Consider the following 21847-nt stretch of genomic DNA (forward strand, 5'->3'; position numbering starts at 1 on the left):
TCCCTGCCCCTGTACTCAAATCCCCTCGCTATGAAGACCAACATGCCATTTGTATGTTAGAGAGCAGAGGTGGCATTGGAGAGGGGTCACTCTGAGTTGCAAAGGGGGCAGTGTGACAAATTTATACCCAGACTCGTGAGCAGCCTTTCCTCTCATCATAGAGGATGAGTGGGGCAGAAATCATCAATGAAGACTGGCAAAACTGTGCCCAGAGCTCCATGGTTCAATGAGGAGTTGGAGGAGCTAGTGACAGAGGTATAGTGCAGGTACAACGAACTCACCCGGGATGGGCGTGACAAGCCTCCACCAGCCCAATATCGATGTCTTTGGATGGATGTCGGTCAGATTGTTAGTGCATTGAGCAACATGGAGCAGGTTGGGGACCAATGCCACAAATGTTGGAACAATTTGGTGGCGGCAGCAAAAGTGAGCACAAATTTATTCGCCCCCTCCTATCCAAGCCCAAAAAGGTTGTGTGCCAGATGTGTGTGTGTGTGTGTGTGTGTGTGTGTGTGGGGGGGGGGGGGGAGTGTGTGTGGGGGCCATGAGCAAAGGGGGTAAAGGCTGCAACGTTTCTTTGTGCAGAGAAAACAAGCAGCCAAACAAGCAAGCCTGAGTGCAACCAGAGGGGGCCCAGAAGATCTGGTCCAATTCACCACGTTGGAGGAGCGTGCGTTTGCATTGGTGGGTCATCGCCGCGTTTCTGCAGATCCGGTGCTACCACAAGGTAAGGCTACACTCATCCCTGGTGTCAGCAACGCTCATGGCATAAAAGAACATGCAATGTTAAGGCACTCGTGGTTCAACACACACTTTGTTGCCCATTATTGGCGTGGATATGTAGAGATGGAATTCCTTGCTGGCATAATGTGAGATGGAATGGCTCACATCTCACTTTCATCACCCCCCCCACCCCCCCTCCCCCACAGACTGAAATGTTGTCCTCTACTTGCAGATGCTGAGTCGGACACTACGGATCTGGAGAGACCATCGACTTCTGGCCATCACAGATGCCGTCACACCCCAGCATCTCCCACCCAAAGTTTTCCACACCCGAGGACACCCATGTCCACTGCTCCCACCTCTGGCACCCAGGGCCAGGAAGCAGAGGAGAGCGATGGAGGGAGAAGGGCCCATATTTGTGCTCCTTCACCTGGAGGAGCCGGAAGCGGCTAACATCAGCCTCCTCTCCGCAGAACCTCGGCATCGGGTTCAGATTTCCTGGGGTTTCCGACAGACTCAACTCAAGCAAGCACAGAGGCCGTGGCTCAAAGGGAAGCAAGGCAGCACCACCCAGCAGCAACGAGCAACCAACTGCGGATGCATCACGGCTCACTCTAATGAACCAGATAGTGCAGCTATCAACTACTGGCTTGGAGGTAGGTCGCGAGATGCTGCAGACCATGGCTGGGATAGCTGACAGCATCGCCACAATCACCCAGCAGCATGATCAAAGGATGGAGCACCTCCTCACAGTGTTGAAGTGCACAACAGAAGGCATTGAGGTCATAAGGCAGGAGATGGCTTCTGCACGCGTGGTGCAAACCCCCACATCCTCAAGGCAGACAGATACAGAGGAGGAGATCCCAACGCCTTCGGCCCCGTGCCCTGCATTCTCACTGAGACGCACACGTCTGCACACATCCCGCTGTCCTCCTGTACAACCTCCTCAACCAGAGGCAGTGAGGGGCAGGGGAGAGCCACTCTGTCGTGTAGGCATGGGGTGAAAGAGGAACTTGGGCATCGCTGCAAGGCGTGGGGAGTGGGGGGGGGTAAGAGTAGTGGTGGTGCCGGGTTGAGGGGTGGGTGTTGCTTCCTCGTGTAAATGTATGTATATGTCATAATGTTATGTAACGTTTGCACTTGTAAATACACTCACATTGTTGACCCTCTGTTTGTGCGTGTGTCATTTTAACGTCATGTGTAGTGCGCTGCGCGAAACATGCATCTGTCCCTCAGGTCATCTGCTTCATCAGGAATATCTTCCCATCCACATCTGACTGCAGTGTATAATAGGAACTGTCATCAGGCAAAACGACAATGAAGGGTGAGCAATGCAGGAAGGCTGCCATTCAATTACTCTAGTTTACCAAGTTGCAGGGCAGACCTTAAGGCTTGCACTTCAACCTTCTTTTTGTGAGGCCAAACATGGAGGAGTGCCATCTCTGAGATGACATGGTCATCAGTTACATTGCAGTATATTATGCGAGACAATTAATGAATCAGCTTGGATGTACAAAATGTGAGATGCTGAACACTTTTCAGTCACTCATAATTTTCCCTCCGCCATTGGTCTTCTCAATGAAGGACTTTCAGCAAGGTGCAACAAAAAAGCCTCCATTAGCTTACACACATTTCAGTCAATTTTATTACATCCAATTTAAACATCACCATCAGCAAGAAAGTAATGCAACATTGGCCTAACATCTTTCCAGCAGTCCCACTGATGTAGTGCAGAATCGGCCGCCGTGATGTGATAGTCACCAGCACTCCCACCCACCCAATGTGCCAGATCTGCCCCAATGCACTCCACCTCTCTCTCGCTCTCTCCCTCTCTCCCACCCACCCGATGTGCCAGATCTGCCCCAATGCACTCCACCTCTCTCTCGCTCTCTCCCTCTCTCCCACCCACCCGATGTGCCAGATCTGCCCCAATGCACTCCACTTCTCTCTCGCTCCCTTGCTCCCACCCCCGATCTGCGAGTGCTGGCCGACTGCCGGCCAGCTCAGACCTGCTTTTCCAGACCAGTCCTTCTGGCGGGTGGCAGGTTGACTGGAGGCCAGGAAAAAGCAACAAAATGGCCGTTTACAGACATCTGGCATGGGCGGGTGGGACAATGTGACGTGGGCGGAACCCTTCCACACCATGTTCCCGCCTGGAGGAACCTTAACGGCAGATGGGCGGTTCCAGAAAACGACCATTTCCGGCGGGACCTCGGCGTCAGCGGGCGGGACAGTGACGAAAGTCGGCCCCTAAATGTGGTCTTACCAAGGTTCCAGACAGATTTCGCAGAACTTCCCTACTTTTCAATTCTATTCCTCTAGAAATAAACCCTAGTGCTTGGTTTGCTTTTCGTACGGCCTTGCTAACCTGTGTACAACTTTTAGCGATTTATGTATTTGTACTCCGAGATCCCTTTGTTCCTCTACCCCACCTAGACTCTCACCCTCCAAATAACTATTCTTCCTACCAAAATGTAATACCTCACATTTTTCTGTGTTGAACTTAATTTGCCAATTATATGCTCATTCTGCAAGTTTATTAATGTTGTCCTGTAATTTATTGCAGTCTATTGATATGCTGTAAAATATTTTACTATTTTGTTTTATGTTGCTTGATAATTTAATTTCATACTTCTTCTTTGCCTACCTAATTGGTTTTTTACTTCTCTCCTAATCTTTTCACATTCTCCCTTATCATGCACTCCCCAGCACCCGCAAACCTCCGGGGCAATTTCCCGGGAGGTGGTAGCACCCCTCTCCCCATAGCGAAAACTATATTGTGCCCCATTCGCGCCCCCCCGGAGGCACTAACGGGGTACAAAAAGGGTTTTTTTCCCCCCCACTCTATACCTTAATATAGATGGAAAGGAGAAAAATCTTGATTTTATTCAGAGTGACTTAGGTGAGTTTTACCTCTCTTGGATCTGATGACAGCATCCAGCCACTCCTGCAAGGTGTTGTCACTGTAGATATCAGGCGGGTGAGCCATGATCGGGGTACCAGTCTCATTTGCAGTGTTGAGTCCTTCAATGTTGACATCAGCTTCCAGTACCATGGCATTGCCTGGGAACACAGATGTACAATAATCAGGCTGTGACAACCACAACAAATCCACAAGTTTTGTTTTCTTTATAGCTTTTTCTACCCTCCCCCCCAGTGGGTGGGGAGGGGGGGGGAGCAGAATGGTACAATCCACTGACATCTTCATGATCTCTGGGCTACTGCTGTGGGGGTCAAGCATAAGGAATGCAACAAGTAAACCCCTTCCCTACCGACCTTGGTTCTGGACACAGATTCCCCAGCTTAGTGGGCCAATGTATTACATTGCGTTACGGACTGCTAGCTTTTGAGTTCCTGTCTGACATTCTTCACAAAGCTCATCCTGTCCTGTCAGGGTTTTTTTGGTCTGATTATGCTTCTGTGAAGCACCTTGGGATGATTTTCTATCTCAAAAGCATTATTTAAATTCCACCCTCGTCCAGAAAAAGACTGCAGCACTCCGACTGCTGCTCCGGCCTGAGAAACACCTACCTTTGCACATTCGAGATATTGAACTGGTATCTTTGGTCCATTTGGCTCCAGACAAACGCTGAGCCAATTCAGCAGTGAGATTGTCATCTTCAACAACAGGGGGATTTTTTTCTTAGTTCCCAGGGTGGTACAGCCACTGTCCCGACAATATGCTGGATATTAAAACTGGCCGTTCCATGAAAAACCTGAGCTAAATTTTAAAAACAAGAAAAGCTCCAAAGTCTTCGGTGTACCATTTCCATCAAATTCATCTCTCTGCATCACACTGGGGGAGTGTTCTTAGACTTCGAGCTGCATTGAATAAATGGAATCACTGCAGCAAACATAACAACTGTGAGATGGTTTATTCTTAAAGCATTCTCTGTGAAGGTATTATGGGGACAGCCTCTATTTAACTGTGGTGCTTTGACATTAACCGACTGGTACCGCTTGATCTGTTTCTCATGTCCAGGGATAGCTCTGGACAGCTTTCACTCACACTGTTTCACATTGGTTCCCAATATCCAGTTATAAAATTGCCCAACCCCAACTCCTAATGAAAGCAGAGTTTTCACCCTACATCAAATAGGGAAAGATGTCTACATTATATTTATTATATCTGATTTTAGATATCCAGGATAAACGTGTTCCAGAATGTACTGGAGTTACTAAGCCAGTTGTCCAGATTCTGACTACAGTACATGCAGTTTCTTTGATCTGTAGATGAGACAGGCTGCGGTAGTCTTGTCCAAGATGCTCATCTAATTATATTTGGTCTGGGAATTCATAGATATATAAAGCCAGGATGACAGCCATTCATCAAATAATTCACAGAATGCACTATTGTGGCTTTGAACTCGATTGGTTGAGTACTTTATCCCGAGACCTGTTAATCTGGAAATATAAGCTGCAGTCTTTCCTCAATACCATTAATTCAATTTCAGGTCCGCACCTCAGGAAGTTTATGAAAAGCTGTTGCTACCAAGAAGTCTTGCATTTTATCGGACTTTTTAAGAAATATGTTCTGAAGAAGACATTTTAACTCCTTGTGGCCTGAATGGATCTTTATTGTTCTCTAATGCTTGGGCCCCCTCCCCTACCCCCTAGTATCTTGCTGCATTTTTCTGCTTCTGTGCAATTTACCTTATTTGCAAATAATAATTTTAGCATGAATATAACAGTATGGCATTTAACGCCTTTTAGAGTAGACAGGAGAGTGTGGTGGGCATCCCACATGGTCTCGAGTGCATTATATGGTAATTAAAGAGTCATTGTTAGTCCTATGGCAAGCTATCCCATTCACAGCAGAAGTAAAGGTTTGGTTCATAGGAGAGTCAGGCCACCTGCAGGAAACACCACCCTGCTGTGAACACAAGTTAAAAATGTTGAGAAGAAACCCAATTCATAACACCCATCCATTCTCCTTGAATGTGTTTTATTTAAGATGGGTCACCATCTTCCTACAACCAGCTTGGGTTGGTTTCTAAGCCATTACCAAAACCACTGATCTCAGATCCCTCACCTTCTGTTGTGCTCCTTGTCGACCAGACTCAAAAAACAGTTTCTCCTCCTCTCCAAATTCCCTAGGTGTGACACAGAAACAAGAAAGGTCCATGCAAAATTATAGCATTAAGCAAGGAGCAGAACTGCGTCACTGCTTCAGTTAGGGGTTCCACACTCTGACACACCAACTGTGTAGCGTATGTATTAGTCCGACAGTGTCAGTATAGAGCTCCACGACGACATGCAAGCCATGATCCTGACCAATGAATCCACCACGAGCCCAATCCATGTCCAGACCAGGGTCAAACAAGGCTGCGTCATCGCGCCAATCCGCTTCTTGATCTTCCTGTGAACCTGTGGAATTCTCTACCACAGAAAGTTGTTGAGGCCAATTCACTAAATATATTCAAAAAGGAGTTAGATGAAGTCCTTACTACTCGGGGGATCAAGGGGTATGGCGAGAAAGCAGCAATGGGGTACTGAAGTTGCATGTTCAGCCATGAACTCATTGAATGGCAGTGCAGGCTAGAAGGGCCGAATGGCCTACTCCTGCACCTATTTTCTATGTTTCTATGTTTCCTTGCTGCAAAACTCCACCTCACGCTTAACAAGCTCCCCACTGGAGTGGAATTAAACTATCGAACCAGTGGGAACTTGTTCAATCTTCATCGCCTCCTGGCTAGATCCAAGACCGTTCCATCCTCTGTCATCGAACTACAGTACGCAGATGACACTTGCGTCTGCGCACATTCAGAGACTGAACTCCAAGCCATCGTCAACATCTTCACCAAGGCGTACACAAGCATGGGCCTTACACTAAACATCCGTAAGACAAAGGTCCTCCACGACCCTGACCCCACCATACAGTACTGCCCCCCAGTCATCAAAATCCACGGCGCGGCCTTGGACAACGTGGACCACTTTCCATACCTCGGGAACCTACTATCAGCAAGAGCAGACATTGACGACAAGGTCCAACACCGCCTCCAGTGCACCAGTGCAGCCTTTGGTTGCCTGAGGGAGAGTGTATTTGAAGACCAGGACCTCAAATCTGGCACCAAACTTATGGTCTACAGGGCTGCAGTGATACCCGCCCTCCTATATTGCTCAGAGATGTGGACCATATACAGTAGACACCTCAAATCGCTGGAGAAATACCACCAATGCTGTCTCCGCAAGATCCTGAAAATCCCCTGGGAGGATAGACGCACCAACGTCAATGTTCTCGATCAGGCCAACATCCCCAGCATCGAAGCACTGACCACACTCGACCAGCTCCATTGGGCGGGCCACATCGTCCACATGCCCGACACAAGACTCCCAAAGCAAGCGCTCTACTCGGAACTCCTACACAGCAAGCGAGCCCCAGGAGGGCAGAGGAATTGCTTCAAGGACACCCTCCTTGATAAAGTGCAGCATCCCCACTGACATCTGGGAATCCTTGGCCAAAGACCACCCTAAATGGAGGGAGAGCATCCGGGAGGACGCTGAGCACCCCGAGTCTCGTCGCCGAGCGCATGCAGAAAACAAGCGCAGGCAGCAGAAGGAGCGTGCGGCAAACCAGACTCCACACCCACCCTTTCCTTCAATGACTGTTTGTCCCACCTGTGACAGAGTATGTAATTCATGCTTGGACTGTACAGTCACCTGAGAACTCACTTTTAGAGTGGAAGCAAGTCTTCCTGAATTTCGACATATTGCCTAAGATGATCATGAGAGAGAGAGCTCCACAGCACAACTGATCTGAGCTGCACCTGAGCCAGGAGCAACTGACATGGGCAAAGGATGAAAATGTTCCATGTTCCCATCATCACCTTCTTCTCAATCATCCAAACACAGCACAAAAGTCTACATTTCTTTTTAGTGAGAGAATGAGTTTGTCAGCAGCGTCATTTGAAAGAAATAAGTAAGCTCGTTTTAAATGAATTATTTCCCAGAAAATTAATCATCATAATTGTTATATTGAACCTCCTGGTGGAGGTGCTTAGTCAACTCAACCGCGTGGGGCTCGGGTTAAAATGCTCGAAGTGCATTTTCCTGGCACCTGAAGTGGAGTTCCTGGGAAGGAGGATTGCGGCAGACGGCATCAGGCCCGCCAACGCGAAGACGGAGGCAATCGAGAATGCACCGAGGCCACAGAACGTGACAGAGCTGCGGTCGTTTCTGGGACTCTTGAACTACTTTGGTAACTTCTTACCGGGTCTCAGCACACTGTAGAACCACTACATATCTTACTATGAAAAGGGGACGAATGGGTTTGGGGCAAAAGCCAAGAAAATGCCTTTGCAAAAGCGAGAAAATTGTTATGCTCAAACAAATTGCTTGTGTTGTTTGATCCATGTAAGCGTTTGGTACTAGCATGTGATGCATCATCATATGGCGTCGGTTGTGTATTGCAACAAGCAAATGATTTCGGAAAACTGTAACCGGCTGCTTATGCATCCAGGAGTCTGTCTAAGGCTGAGAGAGCCTACAGCATGATTGAGAAAGAAGTGTTAGCGTGTGTCTATGGGGTAAAGAAAATGCATCAATACCTGTTTGAGCTAAAATTCGAATTGGAAACTGACCATAAGCCACTTATATCCCTGTTCTCCGAGAGTAAAGGGATAAATAGCAACACATCGGCCCACATCCAGAGATTGGCGTTCACGTTGTCCGCATATAACTGCGCCATCCGCCACAGGCCAGGCACAGAAAACTGCGCCGATGCTCTCAGTAGGCTGCCATTGCCCACCACAGGGGTGGAAATGGCGCAGCCTGTAGATCTAGCCATGGTTATGGAAGCATTTCAGAGTGAGCAATCACCAGTCATTGCCCAGATCATCAAAACCTGGACAAGCCAGTACCCCTTATTGGGCCCAAGTTTCCACATGATTTGCGCCTGATTTTTTAGGAGCAACTGGTGGAGAACGGACTATCTTAGAAATCGCAATTCTCCACATTTTTTTTTCTGCAGTTCTAGTCAGTTAGAACAGTTTCACTTTGGAACAGAATTTTTTCTTCAAAAGGGGGCGTGTCCGGCCACTGACACCTGATTTCAAAGTTTCCACAGTGAAAACGTACTCCAAACTAACTTAGAATGGAGCAAGTGAAGATTTTTGTAGAACTGAAAAAACCTGTTCTACACATTAAAAAATCAGGCGCAGGTTACAAATTAGGCGTCCAGAACGAGGTGGGGGGGGGGGGAGGGAAGCCATTAAATTCTATAATAAATCCTTATTTATACTTATACAAATATTATACAAATAAATCTAACCTGAATAAAAATTTATAAGCAAAGAAAAGATTAAATAAACCATCTTCCTACCTGTGTGAAAGTGCTTCAGCCAGGGAGAATGCTGCCGGAAGCCTCACAAGTTGAGGCAGCCGTTCGTTCGACGGCAGGGGGGGAGGAGGAAGCCGTTCTCGACGGCGGGCGGGGGAGGGAGGGAGGGAGTGCGGGCCCGACCGACCGACCAACCGCAGCAGGGGGGGGGGGAGGAAGCCGTTCCCGACGACGGGCGGGGGGGGGAAGGAGACAGTGAGAAGACTGCAGGAAGCCTCACAAGTTGAGCAGCCATTCCCGACGGCAGCGGGGGGGGGGGGGGGGGGGGGAGGCCTCAACTTCTGAGGCTTCCTGCAGTCTTCTCACTGCTGCAAGAAGCCTCAGTGCTGATCATGGAAGGGCAATGTGCTTTTATTAAAAAATGTTCAAAAATTAAACAGCTACAAAGAACTACAAAAATGGCCGAGTGCCAATGTTTCCTTCACACTGCGCGTGCGCGAACGCTCCAACGCGCACGGGCAGGGTTGCCGGCAGGAAGAAAACTAATTTAAATGGTACCCGCCCCCTCCCACTTACAAAATCGGCGCGAGTGCTAGGCTCCGCCCCCTGGGCGCCGCGCCAAGCAGACATGGAGCTGCAGGGCGCTCCAGAATCGCGCGTTTTTTTTCCGGTGCCGTTTTCAGCGTGAAAAACGGGCACCCAGCTCGGAGGGGCGCCCGTTTTTTATCATGTGGAAACTTGGGGCCATTATCTCTAGTCAAAAGCTACACGGGAGCTGATCCAGTGTCCCAGTGGAAATGCAGGAAGAGATAAAGCCGTTCCAGCGGCGCAAACATGAAATGTCTATACAGGCAGACTGCGTTCTGTGGGGCAATCGAGTAGTGGTCCCCAAGAAGGGCAGAGACACCTTCATCAATGACCTCCACAGTACCCACCCAGGCATCGTAATGATGAAAGCGATAGCCAGATCCCACGTGTGGTGGTCCAATATCGATGCGGACTTAAAGTCCTGCGTTCAAAGATGTAATACATGCTTGCAGTTAAGCAATGCACCCAGGGAGGCACCGCTAAGTTTATGGTCTTGACCCTCCAAACCCTGGTCTAGGGTACACGTCGACTATGCAGGCCCGTTCTTGCTTAAAATGTTCCTTGTGGTTATAGACACGTACTCCAAGTGGATTGAATGTAAGGTAATGTCGGCTGGCATGTCCGCTAGCACTACTGAAAGCCTGCAAGCCATGTTTGCCACACACGGCCGACTCGATGTCCTGCTGAGCGACAACGGGCCATGTTTTACCAGTGCTGAGTTCAAAGAATTCATGACCCGTAATTCATGATGGTTTTCTAGACCAATATGTCGAGGAGGCCATCTTAGACTGGGTGTTGTGTAATGAGAGAGGATTAATTAACAATCTCATTGTGCGAGGCCCCTTGGGGAAGAGTGACCATAATATGGTGGAATTCTGCATTAGGATGGAGAATGAAACAGTTAATTCAGAGACCATGGTCCAGAACTTAAAGAAGGGTAACTTTGAAGGTATGAGGCGTGAATTGGCTAGGATAGATTGGCGAATGATACTTAAGGGGTTGACTGTGGATGGACAATGGCAGACATTTAGAGACCGCATGGATGAATTACAACAATTGTACATTCCTGTCTGGCATAAAAATAAAAAAGGGAAGGTGGCTCAACCGTGGCTATCTAGGGAAATCAGGGATAGTATTAAAGCAAAGGAAGTGGCATACAAATTGGCCAGAAATAGCAGCGAACCTGGGGACTGGGAGAAATTTAGAACTCAGCAGAGGAGGACAAAGGGTTTGATTAGGGCAGGGAAAATGGAGTACGAGAAGAAGCTTGCAGGGAACATTAAGGCGGATTGCAAAAGTTTCTATAGGTATGTAAAGAGAAAAAGGTTAGTAAAGACAAACGTAGGTCCCCTGCAGTCAGAATCAGGGGAAGTCATAACGGGGAACAAAGAAATGGCAGACCAATTGAACAAGTACTTTGGTTCAGTATTCACTAAGGAGGACACAAACAACCTTCCGGATATAAAAGGGGTCAGAGGGTCTAGTAAGGAGGAGGAACTGAGGGAAATCTTTATTAGTCGGGAAATTGTGTTGGGGAAATTGATGGGATTGAAGGCCGATAAATCCCCAGGGCCTGATGGACTGCATCCCAGAGTACTTAAGGAGGTGGCCTTGGAAATAGCGGATGCATTGACAGTCATTTTCCAACATTCCATTGACTCTGGATCAGTTCCTATCGAGTGGAGGGTAGCCAATGTAACCCCACTTTTTAAAAAAGGAGGGAGAGAGAAAGCAGGGAATTATAGACCGGTCAGCCTGACCTCAGTAGTGGGTAAAATGATGGAATCAATTATTAAGGATGTCATAGCAGCGCATTTGGAAAATGGTGACATGATAGGTCCAAGTCAGCATGGATTTGTGAAAGGGAGATCATGCTTGACAAATCTTCTGGAATTTTTTGAGAATGTTTCCAGTAAAGTGGACAAAGGAGAACCAGTTGATGTGGTATATTTGGACTTTCAGAAGGCTTTCGACAAGGTCCCACACAGGAGATTAATGTGCAAAGTTAAAGCACATGGGATTGGGGGTAGTGTGCTGACGTGGATTGAGAACTGGTTGTCAGACAGGAAGCAAAGAGTAGGAGTAAATGGGTACTTTTCAGAATGGCAGGCAGTGACTAGTGGGGTACCGCAAGGTTCTGTGCTGGGGCCCCAGCTGTTTACATTGTTCATTAATGATTTAGACAAGGGGATTAAATGTAGTATCTCCAAATTTGCGGATGACACTAAGTTGGGTGGCAGTGTGAGCTGCGAGGAGGATGCTATGAGGCTGCAGAGTGACTTGGATAGGTTAGGTGAGTGGGCAAATGCATGGCAGATGAAGTATAATGTGGATAAATGTGAGGTTATCCACTTTGGTCGTAAAAACAAAGAGACAGACTATTATCTAAATGGTGACAGATTAGGAAGGGGGAAGGTGCAGCGAGACCTGGGTGTCATGGTACATCAGTCATTGAAGGTTGGCATGCAGGTACAGCAGGCGGTTAAGAAAGCAAATGGCATGTTGGCCTTCATAGCGAGGGGATTTGAGTACAGGGGCAGGGAGGTGTTGCTACAGTTGTATAGGGCCTTGGTGAGGCCACACCTGGAGTATTGTGTACAGTTTTGGTCTCCTAACTTGAGGAAGGACGTTCTTGCTATTGAGGGAGTGCAGCGAAGATTCACCAGACTGATTCCCGGGATGGTGGGACTGACCTATCAAGAAAGACTGGATCAACTGGGCTTGTATTCACTGGAGTTCAGAAGAGTGAGAGGGGACCTCATAGAAACGTTTAAAATTCTGACGGGTTTGGACAGGTTGGATGCAGGAAGAATGTTCCCAATGTTGGGGAAGTCCAGAACCAGGGGTCACAGTCTAAGGATAAGGGGTAAGCCATTTAGGACAGAGATGAGGAGGAACTTCTTCACCCAGAGAGTGGTGAACCTGTGGAATTCTCTACCACAGAAAGTAGTTGAGGCCAATTCACTAAATATATTCAAAAGGGAGTTAGATGAAGTCCTTACTACTCGGGGGATCAAGGGGTATGGCAAGAAAGCAGGAAGGGGGTACTGAAGTTTCATGTTCAGCCATGAACTCATTGAATGGCGGTGCAGGCTAGAAGGGCTGAATGGCCTGCTCCTGCACCTATTTTCTATGTTTCTATGTTTTCTATGTAACGGGATCAAACCTGTCACACCGTTTAAACCAGCGTCCAATGGTCAGGCAGATAGAGCAGTACAAACCAGCAAGCAAAGCTTGAAGAGGGTAACTGAAGGCTCACTGCAGACTCACCTATCCCGAATCCTGTTTAGCTACCGCACGAGACCCCACTCACTCACTGGGATCCCACCTGCTGAACTGCTCATGAAAAGAGCACTTAAGACAAGGCTCTCGTTAGTTCACCCTGATCTACATGAACAGATAGAGAGCAGGCGGCTTCAACAAAGTACATACCATGATAGCGCAAATGTGTCACGCGAGATTGAAATCAATTATCCTGTATTTGTATTGAATTATGGACAAGGTCCCAAGTGGCTTCCCAGCACTGTCGTGATCAAAGAGGGGAGCAGGGTGTTTTGGGTCAAACTTTCAAATGGACTCATTCACTGGAAATACGGACCAAATCAAACTCAGATTCACGGATCATCCTGAGCAACCCACCTTGGACCCTACCTTTTTTGATACACACCAGTGGCAACCGGCACCACGGTTGACCACGAAGTAGAACCCATCATCCACAGCAGCCCAGCAGGGCCCAACACACCAGGCAGCCCAGCAAGGCCAGCTGCACAGCAGCCCAGCGAGGGCCCAACAAATAATTCAACAACACCAGCTTTCACACCGAGACGATCAACCAGGGCAAGAAGGGCCCCAGATCGACTCACATTGTAAATAGTTACACTATTGACTTTGCGGGGGGGTGGGGGCGGTGGAGTGTTGTTCTACATGTAAACTTGTATTTACTCTGTACAGCCACCAGAGGGCTCATCCCCTGGAGTCCAAGGGATCCCATAATCCCTTGGGAGCTCAGGTATTTACGGAGGCTTCACAGGTTAGAGAGGCACTCTGGAGACCTGCAATAAAAGACAAAGGTCACACTTTACTTTGAGCTCACAGTGTTCAGTCTGACTCTTTCTCCATACACTACAATAATATTAACCTTTTTTGTTTCCATAGCACCAGCTATGGAACTGATTTGCATTTCATTTGGCAAACTGTTTCTCTCATTCTGCCTCCTTCTATACTGATCTTGTTTTCTCAAGCTCTCTCTCTCTCTTTATTGCTCAGAACCTAATTTCCAAGAAAATCTACAGAAGAATAGGCTACATTTTTCAGCCTACGAATAGGTGGAATATCCAGTGCATCTACTTAGGCTGTAAAATTCAGCAGCAGAATTGTCACCCGGAGTGTGGGGCTTCCTTCCACAATGCTCAGTGACCGAGAAAACTAACTCAATCTAAGTGACGTGAGGGAAAGGTATGATTAAAGTGTCACAGGAGTCCACCAACCACTACCGTTTGAGGGAGTAACACAGGCAGGTAATAAAACCCAATTGCTATAACAGAGAATTAAAAGAATTAAACACACAAGTGCAGAAACAGCAAAACCAGATACAGGCAACTCTTGATTATCCGTACACGGATCCAACGGGAAACCGTTGTAACGGGATTTAAAATACTGTTGCGAACAAGTGAAAAGATAGCTCCAAATAATTTGAAAAAAATCACCTTCCAAACACTGTGCTCATTGTATTTGCACATTCTCTCTCTCACACAATCACCGTAAAAATCACCCTCCTCTGTCCTTGTTTTGCTGGTGTGTGTGTGTGCACTGCTGCAGCCGCTGTCTCTCACGGCCGCCGATGATGTTGGGAACGGGGGCAGTGCTGGCACTGGGTTCCAGGTACAGAATCTGTATATGCATGCTGGTAATGTCCATCTTTTGTTACTGTTTGTAGCTGATTGTATTGATTCATTAAAGTTTTAACTTATAAATGTAAACTCGCCCTAACGATTGTATTTATTTATTAAAGTTTTAACTTTAAAATGTAGATTCACCCCTAACGGAAAAATCGTTTACCCGGAATAGCCCAATCCCCGAGTGACCTGGATAATCGAGAGTTGCCTGTATTTCTGTATTTGCTTTAGTACCTAATAAATTCATTTTGTGCTAGTCAGTTGACAGTAGGAATATAACGAATTTAGGTGATGGGGAAAAACAGACTTGCATTTATATATTACCTTATCACAGTTTTGAGAAACATCTTTAAGCAGTACACACAAATTACTTTCTGAAGGGTAGTCACTGCTGTTCTGTACACAGATATGTTATGGGCTGCAATGGTTCAAGGTAGCAGCTCACCACCACCTTCTCATGGGCAACTAAAGATGGGCAATAAATAGTGGCCTTGCCAGTGTTGCATATGCAATAAGTCAATCGGCTTAGGACCGTGAACTCAATCAGGTGCGACCTGACTACTTTATTAGCAGTCAAAGTGAGGATTAAACATGGAGGCTTTCTTTATATACAAGGGCTGCACGTGTGTATCTGTGGCCCAATGAACTTCGACGGTCGCTCCCCCTGGTGGCAGGTAAACCCAGGCATACATACATTACAGCTAGTGACACCCATATCCCGAGAAAGAATTTTTAAAAATGCAGTGACCAATTTGTACACAGCAAAGTTCCACAAACAGCAATGAAATGAATGACCAGTTAATCTTTTTTTTTTGGTCATATTGGTTGAAGGAAGAATATTGGCTAAGGCTGCAGGAGAATATCCTCAAAATGTGTCATGGCATCTTCAACATCTATCTAAACAGGCAGATGAGACCTCAGTTTAACACCTCATCCATAGGATAGCACTCCCTCAGTACTGCATTGGAGTGTCAGCCCAAGTTACAAGCTTAAGTCATGGAGTGGGGCTTGAGCCTGCAACTTTCTGACTAGAGGCAAGAGTGCTACCAACTGAGGCAACCTGACAAGAGTAAAGATGTTTTAGCCCAACAACCTCTCCCTTGTTAATTGGCAACAAGATTGGAGGATAGATGTAGATCAAACTATCAAATTCTCCAGGAATATTTGACATTTCTCTACAACTGGGACTAGTACAAAAGAGGAATGTTGTTTGTGGAGAACAGCAGGCCAGGATTGAAAAGTGGAAATATGAAGATGGATGAGTATTCTTGAGATTAATTGTGGAGGACTTTCCTTCAGGAGAGCAGATATGTGAAGTAGAGTCCAAGATAAAGTAGATTGTACTTGGTCTGTGGAAGGAGTGAATTGGAGGAGCCAAATGTTGCATGTTTTTTCTGAGCTCAACCTCATCTTTTCACACATCTCGCAATCCTTTCCTCCAGAAACACGTCTCGCCACCTCTTGAAACCATTTATACTGTCCGCTTAAATGCCGTTCCCTGGTATTTTATTCTACGGTAACCTTTGTTATTTATCATTATATTTTCTTTGACTTAAACTGTTAGCATTTTCGATACTTACTCTTCAGGGCCTGCTCCATTTGTCTCTTGCTGTTTGCACCGTGGGACCATGTAACCAGCAACCCATCTTTCCTCTCAATGATTCCATGTTGAAGTAAGTAGTCCAATAGGTCCCCACCTGGGCTGAAAGATTCTTCTACATCGGAGCATCTGTCTGAAGTTGCAAATAAGAATGTTATTTTTGTTTTACTTTCCATTCACTTAGATTTTTCCTCTCTTGTTAAATCTCCCCTCCCACTCTTGTGACTTACACTACTGTGACTGATATTTTATTGCTTTGTGACATAAAAAGTGCTTACGTAAGTTACTGGATTAATTTCTACTGTATAAGTAACAGTGAAATCTGCAATATTAGAATGTGCAGGCACAGACGTGATTCCCAACGCAGGATTGGGAATCATGTCGGTGCCTGAAAATTCTAACACTGCAGTGCTCATTTAGCATTTTCCTTTGTGTCCTTTCTGATGGTTTACCCATGTCATCCTTTGACTCTAACCCCCATATGTCCCATTGCATATGTTGATGATTGACCAGCCAGCCTGGCTTATTAATGAGAGCTTTAGGACTAGACCAGTCACTGGATGTTGGCATTATTCCACCTTGACTCCATCTAAGCCTGCAAGCCAAAGCCATATTGGGTGAGGTGGTCCTGGCTGGACAAGCAGCAGGAAGTCTGTCAGTGTACTGAACAGGGGGGGTGGGAGGGAGAGCGGAGGGGGGAGTCCCTAATCCTTTCCTCTTGATAACCTATGCTAAACTCTCCGGAATTAGGCATGTATGTGTATTCCTACAGAAGAGAGTTTGCATTCCATATCAGACAAATGAAAACATTAATCAGTAGCATGGTTTGGAGACTTAAACATGGGGATAGGTTTCTGCACATCTTAGACATCCGTGACCAAAAATCAAATGTCCTTCTAGGCATTTGCAATTCTCTCTCTCTGGTCATCCTCATTTTAGGTGAACGTAAAAAAATCCCATGGCACTGTGTCGAAGAAGAACAGGGGAGTTATCCCCAGTATCCCGGCCAATATTTATCCCTCAATTAATATCACTAAAACAGATTATCTGGTCATCGCCTCACTTCAGTTTGTGGGACCTTGCTGTGCGCAAATTGGCTGCCGCGTTTCCTACATTACAACAGTGACAACATTTCAAAAGTACTTAATTGACTCTAAAGCGCTTTGGATCATTCTGACGTTGTGAAAAGCGCTATATTAATGCAAGTCATTCTTTCTTTTTTCTTTACCCTTTCAGGCAACTCAGATCCTTTAAATCAGTGGTGTCCCAACTGCACAAAGAGCCACATACTATCCCCAAGCCCTGAAAGCCCAGCCCTTGAAATCTAGAAAAACAAGTCCCATCCTGGGGGGAGGATGAACAGCCAGAGATCATGGTCCATATCGGGACCAGTGACATAGGTAGAAAGAGGGATGAGGTCCTGCAGGCAGAGTTTAGGGAGCTAGGAGAGAGATTAAAAAACAGGAACTCAAAAGGTAACAATCCCCGGATTACTTCCGGTGCCACGAGCTAGTGAGTACAGAAATAAGAGGATAGAGCAGATGAATACGTGGCTGGAGAGATGGTGCAGGAGGGAGGGCTTTAGATTCCTGAGACATTGGGACCACTTCTGAGGGAGGTGGGACCTGTACAAGTCAGACGGGTTGCAACTCAACAGAGCCGGGACCAATATCCTCACGGGGTGGGGGTGGGGTGGGGGGGTTGCTAGTGCTGCTGGGGAGGGTTTAAACTAGCTTTGCAGAATAGATTCAGAGGGGAGGGGAGTAAAGCTGGAATTGGAAAGCAAAAATGTAGAAAGTGATTTTGAAGGATAGAGGAAACGAGCAGGAAAAAATGGTAAAAAAACAAATTTAAAAGCTCTTTGTATAAATGCACGTAGCATTTGTAACAAAATAGATTAGTTGATGGCACAAATAGATACAAATGGGTATGATCTGATAGCCATTACAGAGACGGAAGGTGACCAGGACTGGGAATGAAATATTCAGGGATATTTGACAACTTGGAAGGACAGACAGAAAGGAAAAGGAGGTGGAGTAAACTGTTAATAAAGGATGAGATCAGTGCATTAGTGAGAAATAATATTGGCTCAGAGGATTAAGATGTTGAATCAGTTTGTGTGGAGATAAGTAATAATAAAGGGGAAAAGTCACTAATGGGCGTAGTCTACAGGCCCCCTAACAGTAGCTACACTGTTGGACGGAATATAAATCAAGAAATAATGGAGGCTTGTAATAAAGGGACGGCAATAATCCTGGGCGATTTTAACCTTCATATTGATTGGACAAAGTAAATTGGCCAGGGTAGCCTTGAGGAAGAGTTCATAGTGTGTCCAGGATAGTTTCCTTGAACAGTACGTTGCGGAACCAACCAGGGAGCAGGCTATCTTAGATCTAGTACTGTGTAATGGGCAGAATTAATAAATGATCTCTTAGTAAAAGATCCTCTCGGAGTTAGTGACCAATTTGTAACAAAATTTCATAATGCACAACAAAAATATATCCCAATGAGAAGGAAAGCCTTTCAGAGAAGGGATAACCATCTGTGGCTAACTAAGAAAATAAGGGAGGTTTTCAAATTGAAAACAAGGGCATACAATGTGGCCAAGACTAGTGGGAGGTCAGAGGATTGGAAAACTTTTAAAAGCCAGCAAAGAGCGACTAACAAAATGATAAAGAGAGGGAAGATAGATTATGAAAGTAAACTAGCACAAAATATAAAAACAGATAGTAAGAGTTACTACAGGTACATAAAAAGGAAAAAAGAGTGGCTAAAGTAAATGTTGGTCCCGGAGGATGGGACTGGGGAATTAATAATGGAGAACAGTGAAATGGCAGAGATGTTGCACAAATATTTTGTATCGGTCTTCACGGTAGAAGACAGTAAAAATATCCCAATAGTGGATAATCAAGGGGCGATAGGGAGGGAGAAACTTAATACAATCACTATTACTAATGAAGTAGTACTTGGTAAAATAATGCGACTAAAGGCGGACAAGTCCCCTGGACCTGATGGCTTATATCCAAAGGTCTTAAAAGAAGTGGCTGCAGAGATAGTGGATGCATTGATTGTAATCTACCAAAATTCCCTGGATTCTGGGGCAGTCCCAGCGGATTGGAAAACTGCAAATGTAACTCCCCTACTTAAAAAAGGAGGCAGACAAAAAGCAGGAAACTATAGACCAGTTAGCCTAACATCTGTCACTGGGAAAATGCTGGAGTCCATTATTAAGGAAGCAGTAGCAGGACATTTAGAAAAGCATGATTCAATTAAGCAGAGTCAACATGGTTTTATAAAAGGGAAATCATGTTTGACAAATTTGCTGGAGTTCTTTGAGGATGTAATGAGCAGGGTGGATAAGGGCGAATCAGTGGATGTGTTGTTTTTGGATTTCCAGAAGGTATTCGATAAGGTGCCACATAAAAGGTTACTGCAAGATAAATGCTCACGAGGTTGGGGTTAATATATTAGCATGGATAGAAGATTGGTTAACTAACAGAAAACAGAGAGTTGGGATAAATGGGTCATTTTACGGTTGGCAAACAGTGACTAGTGGGGTGCCGCAGGAATCGGTGCTGAGTCCTCAGCTATTTACAATCTATATTAATGACTTGAAGGGACCGAGTGCAATGTAGCCAAGTTTGCTGATGATACAAAGATGGGTGGGAAAGCAAATTGTGAGGAGGGCACAAAAAATCTGCAAAGGGATATAGACAGGCTAAGTGAGTGGGCAAAGATTTGGCAGATGTAGTATAATCTGGGAAAATGTGAGGTTATCCACTTTGGCAGAAATAATAGAAAAGCAAATTATAATTTAAATGGAGAAAAATTGCGAAGTGCTGCAGTGCAGAGGGACCTGGCGGGGGGGTCCTTGTGCATGAAACACAAAAAGTTAGTACGCAGGTACAGCACGCAATCAGGAAGGCAAATGGAATATTGGCCTTTATTGCAAGGGGTATAGAGTATAAAAGCAGAGAAGTCCTGCTACAACTGCACAGGGTATTGGTAAGGCCACACCTGGAGTACTGCGTATAGTTTAGGTCTCCGTATTTAAGGAAGGACATACTTGCATTGGAGGCTGTTCAGTGAAGGTTCACTTGGTTGATTGCGGAGATGAGGAGGTTGACTTACAAGGATAGGTTGAGTAGGTTGGGCCTATACACATTGGAGTTCAGAAGAATGAGAGGTGATCTTATTGAAACTAATAAGATAATGAAAGGGCTCGACAAGATAGATGCAGAGAGGATATTTCCATTCATCGGGAAACTAAAACTAGGGGGCATCGTCTCAGAACAAGGGGCCGCCATTTAAAACTGAGATGAGGAGAAATTTCTTCTCTCAGAAGATTGTAAATCTATGGAATTCTCTGCCCCAGAGAGCTGTGGAGCCTGGGTCATTGAATATATTTAAGGCGGAGATAGACAGATTTTTGAGCGATAAGGGAGTAAAGGGTTATGGGGAGCGGGCAGGGAAGTGGAGCTGAGTCCATGATCGGATCAGCCATGATCTTATTGAATGGCGAGCAGACTCAAGGGGCCAAATGGCCTACTCCTGCTCCTATTTCTTATGTTCTTGTTTTCTTATTTATGCCTTTAATTTTCCTGGTTTGTTCTGCGTGAACTCTGTGGGCCTGCAAGTTTGGAAAAGGCTGTTCTTAGCGCTATCCCCTCATTGGTGGATAAATTCTACATCAAGAAAGAAAGACTTACATTTATATAGTCACTTTCTATATTGCCGGACGTCCCAAACTGTACTTTTGAATGAAGTACTTTTTGAAGTGTAGTCAGAGCACTAATGTCTTGAGATAAAGGCAAATTAATAGGAACATGGAACTAGAACATAAGAAATAGGAGCAGAGTAGGCCATTCGGTCCTTCGAGCCTGCTCTGCCATTCAATATGATCATGGCTGATCTTCTACCTCAACTTCCCTTTCCCGCCCGATCCCCATATCCCTTGATATCCAAAAATCTATCGATCCCCGTCTTGAATATACTCAATGACTGAACCGCCACAGCCTTCTGGGGTAGAGAATTCCAAAGATTCACCAACCTCTTAGTAAAGAACATTTCTCCTCAGTCCTAAATGGCTGACCACTTATTCAGAGACTGTGCCCCCACCCTCTGGTTCTAGACTCCCCAGCCAGAGGAAACATCCTCCCTGCATCTACCCTGTCAAGCCCTGTAAGAATGTTGTATATTTCAATGAGATCACCTCTCATTCCTCTGAACTCTAGAGAACATAGGCCTAGTCTACTCAATCTCTCCTCCCATCCCAGGAATCAGTCTGGTGAACCTCTACGGCAAGTATATCCTTCCTTAGGTAAGGAGACCAAAACTGTACACAATACTCCAGGTGCGGTCTCACAAGGGCCCTATACAATTATAGTAAGATGTCTTTACTCTTATACTAAAATCCTCTTGTAATAAAGGCCAACATAACATTTGCTTTCTTAATTGCTTACTGTACCTGCATGTTAACTTTCAGCGATTTGTGTACAAGGACACCTAGGTCCCTCCGAAAGCAACATTTCCAAATCTCTCACTATTTAAAAAATACTCTGCTTTTCTATTTTTCCTACCAAAGTGGATAACTTCACATTTTTCCACATTATATTTCATTTTCCATGTTTTGCCCACTCACTTAGCCAATCTATATCCCCTTGAAGCCTCTTATCAACCTCCTCACAACTTACATTCTCACTTAGCTTTGTATCATCAGCAAACCTGGATATATTACATTTGGTCCCCTCATTGAAATCATTG

General features: G+C 45.8%; 1 protein-coding gene across 1 annotated transcript in view; it reads right to left on the bottom strand.

Moving 5' to 3' along the window:
• Positions 1-21847, bottom strand: part of fam151a (family with sequence similarity 151 member A) — a 63431-nt gene that overhangs the window by 24067 nt on the left and 17517 nt on the right. The window contains exons 2-3 of the mRNA XM_070886171.1: positions 16065-16217; positions 3637-3786 (exon numbers count right to left, since the gene is read on the bottom strand). Coding sequence (XP_070742272.1) covers positions 3637-3786; positions 16065-16217 — 303 coding nt within the window. The remainder of the gene's footprint in view (positions 1-3636; positions 3787-16064; positions 16218-21847) is intronic.

Source organism: Pristiophorus japonicus, chromosome 8 (assembly GCF_044704955.1).
Source record: "Pristiophorus japonicus isolate sPriJap1 chromosome 8, sPriJap1.hap1, whole genome shotgun sequence".
NCBI lineage: Eukaryota > Metazoa > Chordata > Chondrichthyes > Pristiophoridae > Pristiophorus > Pristiophorus japonicus.